The sequence below is a fragment of the Artemia franciscana genome, chromosome 9 (genome assembly GCF_032884065.1).
Source record: "Artemia franciscana chromosome 9, ASM3288406v1, whole genome shotgun sequence".
NCBI classification, from domain to species: domain Eukaryota; kingdom Metazoa; phylum Arthropoda; class Branchiopoda; order Anostraca; family Artemiidae; genus Artemia; species Artemia franciscana.
Genome location: NC_088871.1, coordinates 22,019,213 through 22,038,960, shown reverse-complemented (window position 1 = coordinate 22,038,960; position 19,748 = coordinate 22,019,213). Strand labels below are relative to the sequence as shown.

Sequence of the window (19,748 nt, the reverse complement as noted above, 5' to 3'; positions counted from 1 at the left end):
TGCTAAAGATTTTGTAAAATTTTAAAACTTCGAAGGGATTTCTGGTTGCAGGGGAGATAAATATTAATTAGGACAAAGTTGGCAAGACGAATAGCAATATAACAATCACTCTCGTGATAACATAAAGGGCGTTTTTTTTATTAAACATGCTAGGACACCTGATGGTCTGCCAGAGGTTTTGCGGGCACTTTTAGAAAAAACTACATGTTTGTTACTTCTGCCTAGGGAGTTTAAGCTCACTAAAGGTAGGAGATGTTTCTGGAGGAATAAAACATTAAAATTTTCTAATTTCTAATCTAAAGAAACGTCTTTATCCTTTGCGCCGTTAATATTGAACGATCACATACTGATGTTAGTCTTAGCACTCATTTTCTTATATAAGATGACCGTTTTGACAAGAGTTCAAGAAGGACTCGGCATTTGAATGAAAATGACAAGTGATTGCTTGACAGTTTGTACATTTTGGTGTCATATATATATATATATATATATATATATATATATATATATATATATATATATATATATATACTAGCTGTTGGGGTGGCGCAAAGCGCCACCCCAACACCTAGTTGGTGGGGGCGCTTCGCGCATATATTGTCTGTGCATATAAATAGATTGTCAGGTTTACCGACTCTTGAACATGCAACATATAATTGTCCATGGGAAAAACAATCCGTATTCAGATCTATACCTCATGATTCTAATGATTGCCCTTGAGCTTTGTTGATGGTGATTGCTAATCGAACATTCCCTGTATATACATTCGTTTTTGAATTGGTCGTTTTTTTAGTTTTTAGTTTTTTACCTTTTTTTTAGTTTTTTTAGTTATACCTCATGATTCTAATGATTTTTGTAGTTTTTACCTTTTTTTTAGTTTTTTTTTTAGTTTTTAGTTTTTTCTTTTTAGTTTTTTTTAGTATTTTTTACTTAGCCAAGGTTCGAACCTGCAACCTCTCGGACCATGGGACAGGTATCTGGAGGGAAATTCATTTTGGTTGGTTTTAGCAAATCCCCAACCCATCTAGCGAATTACATGGGTAATCATAAATTGACATTTCAGAAGATGGATATGGGTGTAAACCCTTCTCCCCCCCTCCTCGTGCCTCCCTACTATATGTGTACTACTGCTACTACTATTTCACTGCAGAACCAAGCGGAGTGAGGCCCACACAGCTACGCACGCTCCTCTTCCATCCCAATCTATGCAAAGCCTTCCTCTTTACACCCTTCCAAGAAGCTCTCATTTTCCTTAAATCTTACCTTTCGTTATCCTCCCGCCCCGTTCGGGTACTACCTGCTTTTTGTTTAGCCCTAGATGGTTGGCCGACAACGACAATCTTTGGTAATCTGTCGTTCTTCATCCGTAGAATATGTCCTAGCCATCTCATCCTTTCTCACATTATAGCCGTAGAAAGTGGGATTGAACCACATTTTTCGTACAGCTTACTGTTTGAGATATAGTCAATCAGTCGGATACCCAAAACAATCTGTAGGCGTTTTCTCTAGAAAACATGTAGTAAATCTTCCTACGTTTTTTGGAGCGACCACGCTTCAGGATTATGTCCGACCACTCTCATTACTCTAGTTTTCAAGATTGAAATCTTTGGTCGGAGGCTTATCTTCCTCTTCTTCCAAACCTCTTTCAACCTTGATAAAACACCATGGTCCTTTGTTTTTCTACTTTTAACAACTTCACTACACCCACTGCCTTTACTAATAACACTACCTAGGTAAGTGAAAATGTCCACTTGATCGACCTCTTCGTTATCCAACATCACCTCTTCACCTTTACTTATTCCTAGTCTTTACGACTCTGTCTTCTTGACATTAATTTTCAAAGATATTCTTGCACATTGAACTCGCAAAACCTTTAAAGGTTCATTCATATTGATAATATTCTTATTTAAGATGCTCAAATCCACAGCATAATCCAAGTCTGGAAGAGTTTTACTTCCCCACTGGATTCCATGCTCTCCCATTCCTTTTGCTGGGCTCCTTAGGACAAAGTCTATCGAAGTGATTCATACAAATGTTGATAGAATGCAACCCTGCTTAACTACTTATTTAATAGGAAACCAGCTGCTATCTTCATTTCCTATCTCAACCTAATTTCCTCCTATGTGTCTGGTACATTATTCTCTTTCTAGTCCCAATAGCCAGTTCAATGATGTTTTTCAATTATCCTTGTAGTTGGTAAAAAAGTAGATATACTGCAAGAAATAAACCTGTGGATAGCAGCATCACCAATGGCATTCGCATATTGACAAGTTGAACTCCCCAAAATTCATAATCATATAAGAGTTTTTTTTTTAACGATGCATATTTGAATAAAAAGCTCTTTGAAACAAGATCTTGGTCAATTAGTGGGGAAGACCCCTCCCCCTCGAAAATATATCAAGCTAGATGTATGCGATTTTGTTACAGGAGCAATATTGGCGTGTTCCAGGTGCACTGTCGAATGAGGAACTTAAAAGAAGATGTGAAACAATAAAAGAGGCTATTGGCGAAGAGTCTGCTAACAGTCCAGGTAGAACTAATTATTCTCGTCTTTTCCATTGATTTTTTGTTCTATCTTCAATTCACCAAATCAAATAGTATATTTATGTTTTGAACTGTATCTTATGTAAGGATTTTTATACGTGTTTCTTCTTCGCAGCAACTGGAATAGATTTACTGCTCATTATTGTAGTCACTGATGAATCTGTGTAGTATATTCATTGCCTGCAGAAATAAAATTTTTTGCCCTTATGTGTAAAAGTGCCTTACCAAAAGAAAGTTAGCATAAATCACATACATTGTAGTTATTTTATGAAGCCCTTGTGAGCAAAAGGGCTGTATTTCAGAAGCATTACGTAAAATCCGTTTAAATCCTATTTTGAGGGAATTTGCATTATTCATAGATCCTTATGTTAAAACATAAATCGATTGGATTGGAGTTTGATTTCATAACTTAGTCTAATAAGTGGCTGTGTTTCCGATTTGAAACCTCAATCTGAAAATTGAAAAAAAGTGAGTCACAAAAAGAAGATTTACCATAGAAAAATTACCCAAATACAAAAGTATGAAAATATTACTTTCACGATTATATTTAGAACTACCTGTTTCCAATTGTCTCTAACTGAGAAGAATAGATGCAAGGGGTTTCAACAAAGGGGTCGGCCTTAGGAATTAGTAGTTCTATTTTTGTGTTGATAATACCTGTAGACACGACATAATTAGTTATTCATTGTAGTTGCTACGGTTGAAAAGGCCACAGATGATCGAAAATGTTTGTTGTTTTTGCACTTACGGTACTTTGTGTGAACTTGGATGTAAAATTAGTACATATTTTCATAAAATATGAAGTTTTCTGAGAAAAGAAGAGAGAAATTCCTGTGAAACCTAGGGAAAAGTTGTCGTCTCTATAATTCTTCTTTCTCAAAGGGGATTTAGTCATACCATTCTAGATGGAGCTTTGCAATATTATTACCAGCGGTTTATGTTGTTTTATTTCTATATATATACAGGCATGTGCTGTTCTTTTAACTGATTTTAGCCCCATTTCCCCAATTAGAATAATTTTTACTAATCATTTCTTCTAATTTCTAATATTCTAAATTTCTAATTCTAGTGTTGGCGATGAAGCCGCCTCACCAAATATATGCAACATGGAACTGGATTGATGTAATAACGCTTTTTTTTAATCTTTTTTATAGGTTGTACACCCCTTTCTGAAAATGGATGTAGTCCTTATAGATCAGACGGTAGGGACGTTTTAGTGGTTAACGAGGAGGCACAAGACGAAGAAAATAATAGACGGCTCTTGGAAAGTGAAGAAGAAGCCGAAAATCAGAATAATAGACGCAAACGAGCTCGAATAGAATCAGATTCTGATTAATTTGTGCCTTTAGTGAGTTTCCTTTTCTTGGTTTTATATCAGCTTTTAATAATGATTTTCTTACAGAATATTGGTTGAAAGTGACTTTAAAGATTCTTTGTATTTGCTAGGACTTCGGTTAATTTAATTCTTGGCAGCCAGGGAAAATTCTCTTTCTGTGAGTCAGTTCTTGGAGTCAGACGCTCAGGCTGAGTCGATTTTGCAGTCGAACTATCTGTAGTTCCTCCGCTAAGTGGGTTGACGCTCACTATGTCTGAAAATTTTGGTCTTCATAGGAGAATTATCATGTAATATATTTTGGCATCACACTCCTTTTTGGAATTATTTAGCTCGTTTAACCTTTGTAGTTATGACCATGAAAGACGTCAACGTCCGCCGTTCTTTTTTGCTTCCTTATAAATTCTGATTTATGTGTTTCTTCTGAAACCGTCTTCAGGTTTTGCCGTTAATTTTCGCTTTTACAGAACGTTTTCAGAAAAGGGGTGAGGGTTAAGGTCTTCAAAAACTTGGAGGCCGCTGCACCAAGAATATGAATACTATATTGAAATTTATCGTAAAAGTCTACTTATTTTATAAGCGTAAAATAACATTGCGTATTTTATATAAACATTGAATTCTGTGATGATATACCTAGTTGTTTAACTGCCTCATATCTTGCTTAGATGTTATTATACAACTACTGTGAAATATGTATGAAATTTCAGATTGACATGTGAGCTCTAATTTATAACTACATCTGTCTATTAATTTTTCTTTTCTCGATGCTTTATTGTCTCCCTTGAATGAGGTCCGGTCGCTATTTTGGATCTTGAACTGTTTTCAGTGCTGTCTCTAAGAAACGCAAGCTACGATAAATTGTGAAACACTATAACTGGGAAACTAGGCTGTTCGAAAGGTTATATCAAACTTGTTTGTCTTAGGGATGTTGCCAAATAAGCAGGTAGTGGAGGGGTCCCCCACCCTCTGGTTCCCTTAGAAATCTCCTGATTCTCGTGGTTTTTTCTCATACCCTGATTTTATATGATTTATTTATTTTTTGCTGCTATGGTAAATTACCCTACCACCTTTCCCCATGTATATTTTCGTGTTTCCATGCCTGTATAATGTTGAAAACTTTTCGCCACAGCTTTAACTAGAGAAATACTGTCTCGGCAATAAACACTCCGATATTATTCGTAAGTTGCAGTAGTTTCTTCCATGCGGAAAACTTATTAACTAACGCAAAACTGAACTTTCCGATCTGTCTCCGCGGTTGAATTGGGTTAATTTTATAAGTAGTACTCTAAGGAATTTTCGGGTTTTCTAATCCCAAAATTGTTCTGTAACCAATTATGGATGGTTTGATAGTGTTTTTCCAGTCATTGAGTATTGACAGGAACTTGCTCTATGGCTTGATCTAAAGTCCTCTGCGTTCTGATCTGTTATGCATTCTCTTCTTTCAACCGAATTATCGAAAATTAGGGGGAAAATGGTTAAAATGGCTTTTTGGGTTACTTGGTACTATTGGGCAAGGTTGCAGCCCACGAGAAAGTTCAAGGGCCTTACTTCGTATGCAATTTTCACTTTATTATTGTAATTTAGATAATTGCATTTTCTATTTTATATGTCTTAATAGTTTGCTTTTGGCTTTCCTCTTTTTCTTCTTGTCTGGATTGTTGAAGAGATGTTTTGACATAATCTCATGACCGAATTTAAATTTCGGGCCCTTCTGTGAGTGTAAGTAACTGAGATCGAACTCTAAGTCTCGTATTATCAAGCAGTGATTTACTTTTATTATTCCTGCCTAGTTATGAGTTTCTACTTCCCCTCCCTTGGTAGGACTGAAAATATTCATTCGAATTGGCTCATCCATAAACTTACTATGGTGTATGTTTTGGAAATTAACTATTTTGCTGGAATTTAGATTGGAATATTTGTAGTCTTGGGAGAAACGTTTCTTCAAATTTTCGTCTAAATACGGTTAATAGTGAACTCTTTTCTCTATAAAATGTAACGTAGATAAATGAGTAAAAGCACACATAGGAATGATGCAGCTCAAAATTGTAAAGTTTACATCATTGTACTTACAGTTATTGTATTTTTATGTGTATTTCCATTCTTGAATATTTTTCACCCCCCCCCTCCAATCAAACAGAAGTAAAATTCTATATACCTGCTTATAGTAATCATCTTGTTATGCTTGAAAATTAACGTACTGGGGAAAAAAAAGGTAAAAACCTAGACCTAACGGAAAAAAGTAAAGAATCAAAAGTCATCCGGCGTTGAGGTAGAGGACAGCAAAATATTCAGTCTGTAAATATCTTCTAGTTGAATTAAGAACTCAAAATAGTATCATAAAGAAAGAAAACCATCAAAAATGGGGTTTTTAAAGGCCAAATGAAAATACTAAAGAAAACACAGAAAGTGAATATTTCGAGAGAACAACCGCCTCTCTTCTTCAGCGCGAACAAAATAATATGATCAAGGAAAAAGCAAAAAACAACCGCGGAAAGTACAACCAAACCAATGAAAAAACCGCCAAAATATTTAATAAAAGACCAAAAATTAAAAGAATTAAAATCGAATACCTAATACCAATAAAGTCAGTTAGTCGCCAATATCCGCGATTTTGCACAAAATCCAAAAAAAATGAACTGTCATCGACGGATACTAACGAACAACTGAGAAATAAAAGAAAAAATTCATTCACTCAAACAAATGAAGCAGCAATTGAATAAATTGGAGAACTAGGTCACCTGGTTTCTGATTTTAACCATTGCTTTTCTTGTGGATACCCTTTGAGACTTAAGGGGTTGATAACGTATTTGATTATGTGATTAGGAAAGTAACAACCAAATACAAAGTAGAAACAATAGGGAGAATCTTTTCAAGACAGTGGAAATCAATTCTGTGAATATTTCGGCCCTGTGTCCAAGGGCCGTCTTCAGCACAATACGAGAAAGAAAGAGAAAAAAAATATGTATATATAAATAAACTTACATTAAAATGTGAGAATTAAAACTAATAATGTTTTTTTTAAAAACTTCACAGAATTGATTTCCACTGTCTTGAAAAGATTCTCCCTATTGTTTCTACTTTGTATTTGGTTGTTATGGAAAGGCAGCGTGGTCTTCGTCGCTATTTTCGATTAGGAAAGTGGTTCAAAGTTTATTTTAGGGATTACTAAAGTATCGGCTTCTCTTTTAAGAAAATCGAAACACGGCTCATTTATTCTTAAATCACCTGAATCTCTGTTCAAAGCTAGACCTAAATGTTGGTATTCATAAATTTCAACAGCTTCTCTGCAATGCTGGACAATACCTTTGTCATGCGAAATTAGGCTAGCTTTGTTAAATAAAACAGTATGGTCTGGTTTGTTAAATATGTGTTCTGAGAGGGCAGAGTCAAAATTTTTTGGTTTGTCCGCTTTTTAAGGATGTTATTAATTGAGGTAGAGTGCTGAGTTAATTTATCCGTAAGTGAGTTCTTCTGATGTATCAAAGACCATAAGAGCAAGGAATTCTGTAGACACCGGAGTTTTCACCTATCGGGATAGGGTCTTTACCTTGGTAGATTTTGGAACTGATAGTTTTTCTCGGTCTATAGTAAGTGAAAATATTATTTTGTTTTAATTTTTTGGAAATGTGGTCTGAAACCCCTTTAACCTAGGGGAGACCAAGATAAACTGAAGTTTCCCTTTGATTTGCTGTGTCACTATCTGATAATTTTTAATACGTTTTGTAATTACGGAATTTCTTAAACTAATTGGGTAACCATTTCCAAATAAAATATTTCGAAGGGGGTCAATTTCTGAATCAAGGAAACGTGGAAAACAAGCTTGCAATGATCTGTCAACTAGAGAAGTGACCACTACTCTATTCACAGCAGGAGAATGATTAGGGGGATGATTTAAGTAACGGTCACTATGTGTGGGTTTTCTATACTCCAAACTCGAAGTATGTATCATTTTGGTGAACCAGGACATTTAGAAAGGAAAACGCCTTTTTACCTCTAATTCCTGCGTAATTTTTAAGTTTTGGATCCAAGGAGTTCAGCAAGCGTAGGAAAGACTCCAGAGATTCATCACTATGGTCCCACAAATAAAAATATCATCTTTAAAACGACCCCAAAATTTCAGTTGACAAAAACTTTGAAAAATGGCCTTTTCTTCAAGGTTTTCCATGAAGATATCAGCCTCAATTGGTGAAAGGGGGGTGCCCATTGAAAGCCCTATATTTAATGCCTCTAAAATGGAAGTAAAAAGAAGTTCTGTTGCAAGGAGCTGTGCGTGAAAAAAGTGTCTGATTCGGAAGTGTAGATTTTTCTGATATAGATGGGTTAGAACTGAATTTATGCTCCAAAATCCTTTCGGCCTTTTGAGGATCACAATTGGTATTCATTGAATCTGCATCTAAATTGCACATTCTTCCATGTTTTAACTTGGAAACGAAATCAGCGGAATTTTTAATATAGGATTTTTGAGCCTGAATTATTGGGCGAAATACAACTGATAAAAATTTTCCTATTTTTGCTGCAGGAGAATTAAATGATGAAACAATGGGTCGGAGTGGATTACAGGGCTAATGAATTTTAAGAACAACATAAAGTGAGTTTAGAACTCACTTTATTGTTGTTAGGTATTCAATTTTAATTCATTTAAATTTTGGTCTTTTTACTGAATTTTTTTGGCGGGTTTTTCCAAAAAATTTATTTTCCAGTAAATTAGGAGATGATTTGGTTTTTCTTTTCTTTTGAAAGCATGCATCGGCTAATCCAGCAGTGGTCAATTTATGCCCACTGATCTGTGTTTTGTTTAAAACACATGTAAAAAAAGGGAAGTGATGGAAGTAAAAAAGAATTAAAAACTAACGAAGAAAATGGTACTATTCATTGTAAATGAATGTAAATATTTTTCAAAGAAATTTAAAGTTTACTATTTTGTATATGGAATGACTAAAAATTATTGGTTTTGGGCATTGCTACTTGACTTATATTGCCCAGAATTATTACGAGAATTTTGAAACTTGCCTAATAAAATAAATTACAAGTAGAACTCAACCATCCTCAAATGAAGAACAATTCGTATTCTATTCCTTTCTTGATATTCAGCTTGAACTTGAACATACCATGCTTACTATAATGTTCTGAACATACTGCACTTACTATAATAGAGCTGTTTAAGATTTATTGATGAGTCTCCGTAGTATATTATTCAAATAAGTTCAAGCGCTTTCATGCTATTTTGAATTGAGCTATCGAAATTAATAGCGTGTCTATTATCTGGATCTCTAAAGTAATGTACCATTTTATCCGTTGGAAAAAGAAGGAAAGAAATAGTCTTTACTTACAGCTACAGGAGCAAATAGACAGGGTTCCAGGTAGAAATAAGTATAATGTATTTACTAGGAGATTTTAACGCCCAGGTCGGTAGAAATGCGCCGAGGTTGGTAGAAATTGACAGCGCAACGGTACTTCATTTGCTTCGTGCCCTCATAAAGAAAACAGTTAAGTGATCAAACTAGGTTTGCCTCGTGGCAAGTGCTTTTCCGCTATAAGTGTTACCTATTCTTATTTTTTTTTTTTAAAGTTTCTCACTGTCTCTCCTACTTAAAGAAAAACCTGTTAATGACTAGTCTTGTAGTTCTGGGGTCATATTCTATCGAGAATGTTCTAATTGTACAATAGCAGGGTGATTAATCATAAGAATCAGAACTATCTTTTTTGCAATTTATAAGGCATTTCATCCCAAAACTAACCACTTCAAGTAAGTGGCTGATTTCTTATGCAAGAACTCAAGAAGTGTACACTTAAAGCAATGCTTCAGCAACCCATTAACTGTGATTATTGGTGTGGATGGTCATCTAATCCCGTTTTGCATAAATTTTGTTTTTTGATTTGATGTAATTCATGCGCCCTTGATTCAAGCTATCAATTCTACGTAGGAATTTCAAATAATATATATTTAATTAGTCAGACTAGTTTGATAGAGTTTTCAGAAAGTTTTAGAAAAGTGCGGAGATATATTTTTTTTTTAAACATAAGTTCCCTCCATTGAACCAAACATCAGCAGAAATAAAGTCATATAACCTTCAAAGCATAAAACTACTACAAAACTACTAAAACTACATCCCATGGATACTTTAAAACTTGTTCTGTGTGAAATGGGTGGAGCTATTCTGAAACAAAACAAAGTTACCCTGTAAATTATTGAGTTTAAAACCCATCTTTTATGGTCGATAAAAATCAGAGAAGTTAATTTTGGGGTGAGAGTTCGTATTGAAGTAGAAGAGTAACACAAGTTTGGGAAACATTCCTGATAATGAGTTCAGAAGTTCCTCTAAAAGTCGAAAACAGTAAAACAAAACAATTTTGCTGACTTCCGCGATTAAAGAAATCTGATTTTTTAAAGGGTTTTTATCCTATTACTTAAATATCACAGCTAATGCTCGAATTAGGAATTAGTTCACAAATACACAAAAAAAAGGTCTGCCTTCTAAACGTAAAGAAAAGTGGACCTGAGTTAATTCAGTATTTAATCTTCCATAAATGAGTTCCAGGAATAAAAATCAACACAGAAATAGAATTTTACCGAAAATAATCGTTTTCTTAAGCTATAACTTCAGAAAAAATATATGATTCCCCCCCCCTAAACTTTTGAGAAAGTAAATAAGTGAAAAATGCCCTATTATATAACACTTCGACCATACCTTCCTCATCCAGATCTCAATTATCATTTCCTAATTGTCGAATTTCTTTCAAAGTGCTCTGGTTAAGCGGTGCAAAAAATCGGGAGGGGGGGGGGGTGATTGCCATAATTGAAATAGATTTTTCAAAATAATATATTAAATTTATTTTGCTTTGTCGAGTAGCCAAACACAGATTCAAAGGCATGTTTGGCATGTTTGGGGAGCATAAGTTCCCCTTCCCTTGTGTGTTCCGCTTTTTTGTATGTATATGCATGGTTTTTGCCACTCATATATGAGTTTGTCACTTATATATGTCTCTGGTTGTACCCACCCAATTCAAATTTGTTAAGGTTATATTAAATGTTCATGCTATAAGTAGCACTTCAGAAATTGTTTGTGTATCTTACGATTTTATCAATATAATAGAAAACATTAAATGATTATTAAAAAAAATAATACAACAAAGTTTTTTTCCAATACAAAATAAAAATTAGTTTTTCACTGGGTTTCCAGAATTGTTCCGTAGCCAATTGTGGATGGTCTGATAGTGTTTTTCCAGCCATTGGACATTGGCAGTAACTTGCTCAATAGCTTGATCCAAAGTCCTTACTGTTCCCAACTGTGGTGCCTTCTCTTCTTTCAAGCGAATTAGCTAAAATTAGGGGAAATTGTGTGTTAAAGTTGCATTGTAGAGGGTTTGAATCAACAAGAAAGTTGAAGGTTCTTAAGAAAATAGAAACGAAGACCACACTGCTTTCCATATCAAACAAACACAAAGTAGAAATAATAGGGATTTTGTGGAAGACAGTGGAATTCAATTCTATTTATAATAATATTGAACCAGTTACAAAAAGATATTTGAGGCAATCTGTCAAAAACACAAGATTAGCTTTGAAAACTTGCATTCAATCATTTTATTCTGTTTTGTTTGAATGAATTTATCATCTCACTTCATTGTATTTATCATTCCTGGTTGAACTCAGTTTAAGTAAAGATGCTAGGGCTGTTTTTAAAAAGTTTTTAATTAAAAATTATTAGTCTTAATTCCCACACTATATATATATATATATATATATATATATATATATATATATATATATATATATATATATATATATATATATATATATATATAGATTGTTTTCTCTCTTGTTGTGCTGAAGATGACCCTTGGACATAGGGGTGTGAAGTATCCACTGAATTGAATTCCTCTGTCTTGAAAAGAGAGTTTGTTTGAAGGACCATCAGGCATACCACTTCACTAATAAAGCTGAGAAAATTATGCTTTGCGCTTAATATGTCTGAATGGTATGCTTTTGTTGCGCTTCTTCTTCTTGTTTGGATTGTTGCTGCAACTGAGATTGAATTCTGGGATCCGTACTATCAGTCAGATATCAATATCACGGCGCCATTACAGGACCACTTTGGTTCTTCTTTCTAATCTTTATTAAATTCCTACTTGATTCTGGGTTCCTGACCCCTCCCTTCATCTTTCTCCCTTATCCCTCGCTTGAAGGAAATAATAAAAAATTATAAATTCAAAAATACTCGCGCAAACAGTTGGTAAATTCTTTGAAATCTAATACAGAATACTTATTTTCCCGAGAAAAATGTTTTCTTCAAGTTTTCATGTGAATGCGTTTAATAATGAGCCCGTTTTTTACAAAATGAAATATAGTTAAATGCAATGAAGTATTTTTCAAAGGAACTTGAAAAATATTAATTTTTAGGAAGTATATGTAAGTTAAAGGTTGTGTGTATTGCTACTGCACATACACAGAGCCCAATAACGTTATGTAAATCTTGTGACTGCTCATGGAGAATAAAGCAAAAGTCAAATTCAATTTCACAAAAATAAAGAATTATCTTGTATTCGTATTTCAAGCCTTTCAGTATCTTCACCTTGAGTTTGAACATGAACATTTGCTATGATAAAATAATTTATTCTTACTTAATGATTCTTTTTAGTAATCAATTATCCAAATCAGCTGTTTTGTATTAAGCAGTTTAAACTGAGATATTGAAGTTATAAGCATATCTATTATCTGGATATCAGAAAAGATGCACTGTTTTTATTTGCTGTAAGAATATACTACAAAAAGCAAGACAAAAATTTGTTCTTTACATCCAATGGATGGTTCAAATCTTGTTCTGCACTTCTTTTACTTGAAATACGCGGAAAGATTTTGAATAAAAGCCCTGTAAAATGAGATAACGTCCATCTCCCTTAGTAGATAATGATGAAAGAAGTCAATTTGGGGGAGGAATCAGTATTCAGGTAAAATTTTGTCTACCCCTTGTCTTAGCCATCCATTTAAAACCTCAAAGCTTAGGGATTTACAAAACCATGGTGACAGTAAATGAGTCGAATAAAAAATGTGTTACCCATCAGTCCACGAAAGATTACCAAGTAAGATTAGGTCACATTGCTTTATTTTCTTTTTTTAAGTCTTATATTTCTTCTTTAGTTTCTTCTTAAATTAAAATAAGTTCTTCGTTAAGAATAAATATATAAAAATTAATAGAAAAAATATTTGAATTGATTTGTATAGGCAATCTAACAAAATAATGATTTCTTACCTCGTCGAGCTCACTTTGTTTATTATAATATCTAGACACTGATTGAATCCATTCAGTTGCTGTAAGGTAGCCACCAGTGCTAAAATATAGGATTAAATCAATAACTGTCCAAAAACAGAAACCTACTATGTGCAATAAGTTGCCTCATCTTAAACAAAAAACTGTGAAACTTGTAACTAAAAAAATGTAGTGTCAACTAACACTAAAAATAAAGAATCCTGAGAGGGAAGCCAGCCTCTTCAATCCGGACGCCTAATAAATATAAAAACTGCGTATAAGGAGGAAACTACACCGCCTTTCCTCCATTACTAAATATTTTCTACATGTCTGGGAAACTGTCTAGGATTAAAGGTAACAAGATCTAACTAAATCCCTCGAAGTGAATTTATAGTGTATGTTTGGTAAACAAATGACGTTGATACTAAGATTAGTTATCTTCCGTAGTAATATTCCAAGCAACAAGTGATAACGAAGCATTGTTATCCAAGTCATTGATGGATAGCCTAGTATTAAACTGAACTTCAGGCTATAATTAATAATATTAGCAGAAACTAAAACTAACTTAGCAGAGATTTTGAATACTACGCAAGTAACCAAATTTAGAATAATCGGCAATTTGAAATGCGAAGGCATTCTTTTGAAATATGACAACGACAAGCAAAAATAAAGTCATGGTTTGTTTCATGATTTGAAAAAATCAGTCTTTTTTGAAAAAAAATCACAGTGTTGAAATGGATGTTTGTCAATCCGTGGATCAGAACTTGACTGTTTAATAAAAGTATCGAGTCTAAGCTATGCTGGAGTATTAGTGCTATGAAAAGAAAGAAAAATATAGGCTAGGTGCATTCTAATACCATAAGACGTACAATTAGAACTATCAAAGAAGTATCTGATAAGTGATTATAGGGAAAATATCGTAGACCAGCTGCCTACAAAGATAAAAGAAATAGGAAACTGGATAGAGGCGGGTCTTTGAGACTGACTTCAACATCAAAACTACTTTTGAAACTGAATTAATAGCATCTCGGGATTTGATACCTTGAAATCATAGTGCGAGCTTCAGTATCAGCTGACTGTCTCAAAGACAAAGTCTATTGAGAACCGTGTGGTCGGACTATGTAATTTGATTAAAAGACAATAAAATTTTGCGTCCCCTCTGTTCGTAAGGTTTCCAATCAAAGCGGTAGCGTCAAACGGAACTCCCAAACCTTTCAAATTGCTCAAATCCTGTTCCCTTTGAGCTTATTTTTAGAGTTTTCCTAGCAGATGTCCTAGAGCATTTTCAAGGACTGCCCTTTCCAGAACTGTAAAAAGAAAACTCTGTTTAATCAGAAAGACTACATTTTTACTTTCTAATGATGAGAATTTTAAAGCAAAATATCTCTACTTCTAACAAAAAGAAACGGAAGAAGTCAAATGCTTTTTCTGAGATTTCTGGGAAAGTAGGTGTCGCGATTTGGTTGTTTTTTGTTTGTTTGGATCTTTCATCAAAGCTATAGAAAGACCGCCCAATCAATTCTAAATAGTTTGACCACACAAGCGAAAAGAGTATAATGGAAGGGATAGGGGGACTTCTAGCTATCGGATCCCCTTAACCAAGACAATTGTAAAAAATTTTGAAATACAATTGTAAATTCTGATTTCCAAAGTGTTTCTATCCGCTAAAAATGAGACAATAACGACTTTAGCTGGATGCATTCCTATCGATTTTAAAGCCAAGGAAACAGCTCTCACCAGATGTCTAAAGATAAGAAGGCCTGATTATTGGCCACCCTTGAAAATTTTAACTGGTCATAAATTAAATGAGCACACAGATTATACTGATTCACCAGTAAAGTATGTAATAGGTAATTTGTTTTTTACTCCAAATAATATAATGAAATTTGGAAAAGTTTACGTAAAAGCCTATATTTGAAGTTTAAAGTAGTATGAGTCATTTTCCAAGCTGCTAAGCCCTTCAGTTTTTTACTGATTACGCTGACGTTGTTCAATTTCTTAAAACTTCTCCTAATCATAAACTAACACAAATTGTCATTGGTCCCTGTAAATTGAATCCATTTTTTTTTAGAATTAATAAAAGTAAATTATCCACTTGCGATTGTGATGATGAAGAGACTCTGTATCATTATCTTTTTGAGCGTCAACTTTATGAAAATGAAATAACAGAAATACAATTCAAATTACAAGAGTTTTCTGATTATGACATTTTAAATATTATTGCTATTTAGTTAATTAATGAGGCTCGGCATGTAGTTTTTAGCATACTTGAATCAAACTAGAAGGCTGGATATTGAATTTTTCTTTTAATTTTTTTCTTCTTATATTACTTCCTACTGGTATATTTGGCCTTTTCAGTGTTTTCTCTATACTTTTCTGCTATTTCATATTTTCTTCAGCTTCTGATATTTGTGTGCACTATTTTGTAGATTGGGTAGTGAAAAGCTCTGTATGGGTTTAGTTACAGAATAAAATCATCCATTCATCCCCTTAACGAGCATAAGGTTTAAAGAAAAGTAAATAAGATGCCCATAACAGAGGACTCACAAAAGGAGCTGTGCTACCGACTGCTGCTATTGCCACAGAGTGAAATAAAAAAGAGCTAAGTTTAGGATTTAGCTTAGTCAGCATAGACAGTAATTTGTTAATTTAACTCCAGCTTTGGCTTTTCATTCATACCATGCTCCCATGCTGTTTGACTCAGACATAGAAAATGACGTTAAAAACAGAAATGTGATGTTTCAATTCTGCTGCTAGACAAAGAAACATGAAGGTTTACGTGTGAGAAATCTTGTGCCTCAAAAACTTTTCTTTCTTTTTGCTTGCTTAAAGTTTCAAATAAAAGAACCATGTTTTAAAAAGGTCGGGTTATTGTGCTTCACTTTCTGACGTGCACTTCAGCAAAAATATGATTGGCTAGCGGAAATACGTCAAAGTCATAAACGAAGAGAATAAAAGCACAATTTTCTTCATGGAGCTACAGGAAATTAATGTTTGTTTTCTTTCTTTGGTAGCACGTTATATACTAAAACTTACTAAGACGCTATTTGTTCCCAGTTATCTTGGATAAAACCCAGTGCCAGAGTTTTACCAATTTGATTTGTTGCCATTCCTCGGTAGACAAAAACTGCATCCTGCTTTCTTATTGGGCTACCATCGGTTATAGACCATTCCAGAAGCCTAAAAAAAAAACTTACTTAGTTACTAACTTAGGCCCCGGTTATTCTTATGAAATGTTTTGGGGCTACAGCATCTGCTGACTCACGCGCACTGCGAGAAGTATGTCTTTAAAGGCCATAGATGTAATGAGGACGTCAGATTCTTTGCAGCCTATGTCCTAAGATGGCTCTTTAATTCTGTTGCTTTGAGGTTAGGATTTTTTTATTCTGCTTTCCATTTGTTAAATTCAATTTTTTAGTTTTCTTCGGTTTATACTACGTTTGTTTGCCCTACGTTTTGTTTCTTTCGCCAGAGAGAGAGAGAGGGGGGGGCGATAACCACTCTGCTAGATGTTATGAATTTGCAAAATTACATGTTAAAATCCAATAATGTATTCAACTATTGGCTAAGGATTAATTTTTAATGGTCTTGGCTACTCCTTCTGTGAAGATAAATGCTTAACCCTTTCCTCCTAATTGAAATCCTACCTATCCCATGCAAAATTCGGTTAGGGCATTCATCATTGGTTTGATTACTCTTCAAAATTGGAAATATAGTAAAATTAGAATATTAGACGTCACTGCTTTTAAAAACGAAGTAATCTTACGTTAGCCTTAGTTATTTAGTAAGGAAAAGGATATACTTATCTGCCCAAGAAGGGGGAAATAAAATATTACTAGTAAGATTCAAAAAAAGAAGAAGAAAAAATAATATAAGATGTACAGCAGAGTTGAAACAAAGTCTTCTTTCAATTTTCAAAACAAGTGAAGCGCCTATTCAGGTTTCACATAACTATCCTTAATTTTCCTTCAAAAGAAAAAAAATAAATAAAATTCAATTCCGCTAAGACCATTCAGTTACCAAGTACTCTAGGTGGAAAATTATGAATATTATTGAGATAGCAGCCATTCTTATTTTTAGCCCTGAAAAATTTTGCTGAGAAATTTATTTTGCTGAGACAAGATAAAAATGATTCTGACGATTCTGAGAAAAAGGTGTGGGGGAGGAGGCCTAGTTGCCTTCCAATTTTTCGGTCACTTAAAAAGGCCGCTAGAACGTTTAATTTTTAACGAAAGTTTTTATTAGTAACAAATGTACGTAACTTAGAGAATTAACTTACGTAACGAACTACTATATTCGTATTTTTATTATGCATATGAAGGGGGTTTGTCCCCTCGAATATTACTCGTTCTTTACTCTAAAGCTAAAATTCTCTCCAATTCTTTAAGAATGACCCCTGATTCACAAAGGCTGTAGAACAAATAGTTGAAATTACTAATATACTTTAGCGTAAAGAGCAAGGTGTTTAGGAGGAAAAGAACCCCTCATAAGCATAATAATCTCTGCTCGTTTTAAGTTTTAATGCTGCTCCTTACTTTCAGTTGAAAAAACTTCTTCATATTTATTTTTCCATTTTTTTTTTCATGATGACGTAAGAAAATACTGCGCCCCCTTCATTGAATTTCTCTTCCCCTATGACAGATTCCTCCAAGGAAAGATCTTCCCATGTAACCCCCTCCCCTTTTTGTATACTGTATATTTCCTTTACTGCTTTATGGTTTGTTTTTGTTTGTTTTTTTAACAGGTATGATGAGAGAGAGAATATCTCTCTTTTAAATGGATGAATAATCAGTTGAGAGTTAAGGTGTTTCGGATCGCCTTTTATATTGCGGTCTGTTGTCTTCTCTTCGTGATTGTTGAAAGTGGTGTTTATTTTATAATTTTCACATGCTTATGCTTGCAGCAAGACCAGACATTTTTTTTTTTTGCGTCACCTGGTATCTGAAACTAAAATATCTTTTAGGTATTTGTTTATCTGTAAGCTCTCTAGACTTGTGGGTTAGTTTATACAAATCAGTTTAGTTAAAAAAAGCTATTTTTCTACTTTGTAGTGATGGCAAACGCTTTTACTTATCTATGATGTTTCATTACCTTCTAAGCAGAATAATATCATCTGTGCACATCATGGCCGATAAAAGTTGATCTTTTTCTGCAGCCACGTTAGTTGAGTTGTAGCGTCGAACTAGAAAATCAAATTCTTTGACGTCTCCCTCTCTCATTGCAGTACAAGTTATAGTGGGCTTCAAGTTTGGGGAAATCCTAGAAATAAATTTTTTTTAATCTGGTTTTAAGGTTTTTTACGTTAATTTTGTCTTGAAAGCTAGAAATATTATTCTTTGTTCAACGTCAATCTAATTGGCTTGCGAATATATGATTAAAACAAGGGCATGTTTAATATTTGATTACGGAACATCTTTTTTGAAAATATATCATTATTCGTTATATTCTGAATATATTTTATATTCTTATAACATATAATTTTCTAATCATAGGCAGTGCTAATGCATTGCCTAAAATTAGAAGAATCAATCATTGAAAAAGGTAATGACAAAAATCCAGATATTCCTCAGGTTTGAAATATTTCTCACCTTGTATTACGGCATTCTGCGTGGGTTGAAAAAAACTTCAAAAAACGCTTCTGATATTATCAGAGCATCATCAAACTGATAAGTTCTTAGTACTTTAGAAAAACTACTTATTCTAATCAAATAGCCATTGCATTGCAGAACTTGTTCTTAAATGATTGGAACAAAAAGTGAAACTTTAACATAAAGAGCGAGATATTGAGGAATTGGCAGCCCCCTCATATACGGAATAATTTCTATTTGTTGTTAGTTTTAATGTTGTTAATTACTTTCATTTGAAAAAAAAAACGTTTTTTTTTTTAATTTCTGATCATTTTTCAAATAATGTCAGGAAATCCACCTCCCTCTCCATAAAATATTCTCCATTCCCACGAAAATCTCTCCATGGAAAAATTCTCCTGGATAAAATCTTCCCCGGAAAAATACCCCCAGAGAATTTCATTCTCGCTGAAAACTCCCTCGTACAATTCCATCCTCGTTGAAAATTCCCCCAGAAAATTTTCTTTGAACAATTATGTCAAAAAACTCTCCTCACTTCCAGCTGAAAAATTTCTTTTTATGTCAGTTCTGATCGTTTTCAAAACGTTCATCAAAGACGGTCGTCGTTATTCTGTTAGTTATTCCCAAATCCAAAAATAAATAATAATTTTTCAGAAGAATGGAATTAATTTATCGAATTTTCCAGGAATCATGCCTAACATAAATAATGCAGAGTTTTCAAAGTCAAAGGGCTCGGCAATTGGGTAATACAATAGTCTTCACTCTCAAGTTACTGAGAAAGTTTATATCTGAAAATATTTCCCTCAAAATGTTTCTCATTTCTCGTCATTCAAGTTCCTTCCTTATAATTTGAAATAATAGCTTGAAAAATATATAGAATTAAATTGAAACGAAATTCAAATGAATTAAAGTATAACAGTTCAAAATAGGGATGAAACCTTTTAATCGACAGGGAACAGATATAAAAATTTTTAACTGGATACTTCGAACACATATACAGTGTTCATCATCAGCAGTAAAGTGATCATCATCAAGCATTGA

General features: G+C 33.7%; 2 protein-coding genes across 5 annotated transcripts in view; one reads left to right on the top strand and one right to left on the bottom strand.

The window, feature by feature from the left end:
• The window catches only part of LOC136031148 (protein timeless homolog), a 117,136-nt gene extending 113,188 nt beyond the window's left edge, over nucleotides 1-3,948 (top strand). The window contains exons 21-22 of the mRNA XM_065710470.1: nucleotides 2,428-2,530; nucleotides 3,699-3,948. Of these exons, the coding sequence (XP_065566542.1) occupies nucleotides 2,428-2,530; nucleotides 3,699-3,880 (285 nt within the window). The 3' untranslated portion in view covers nucleotides 3,881-3,948. The remainder of the gene's footprint in view (nucleotides 1-2,427; nucleotides 2,531-3,698) is intronic.
• A 7,017-nt stretch (nucleotides 3,949-10,965) lies between these two features.
• Nucleotides 10,966-19,748, bottom strand: part of LOC136031145 (aminopeptidase N-like) — a 102,649-nt gene continuing 93,866 nt past the window's right edge. For all 4 annotated transcript variants that reach the window (XM_065710466.1, XM_065710467.1, XM_065710464.1 and 1 more), the window contains exons 15-18: nucleotides 18,214-18,381; nucleotides 16,159-16,302; nucleotides 13,126-13,204; nucleotides 10,966-11,197 (exon numbers count right to left, since the gene is read on the bottom strand). In XM_065710466.1, the coding sequence (XP_065566538.1) occupies nucleotides 11,036-11,197; nucleotides 13,126-13,204; nucleotides 16,159-16,302; nucleotides 18,214-18,381 (553 nt within the window). In that variant the 3' untranslated portion in view covers nucleotides 10,966-11,035. The remainder of the gene's footprint in view (nucleotides 11,198-13,125; nucleotides 13,205-16,158; nucleotides 16,303-18,213; nucleotides 18,382-19,748) is intronic.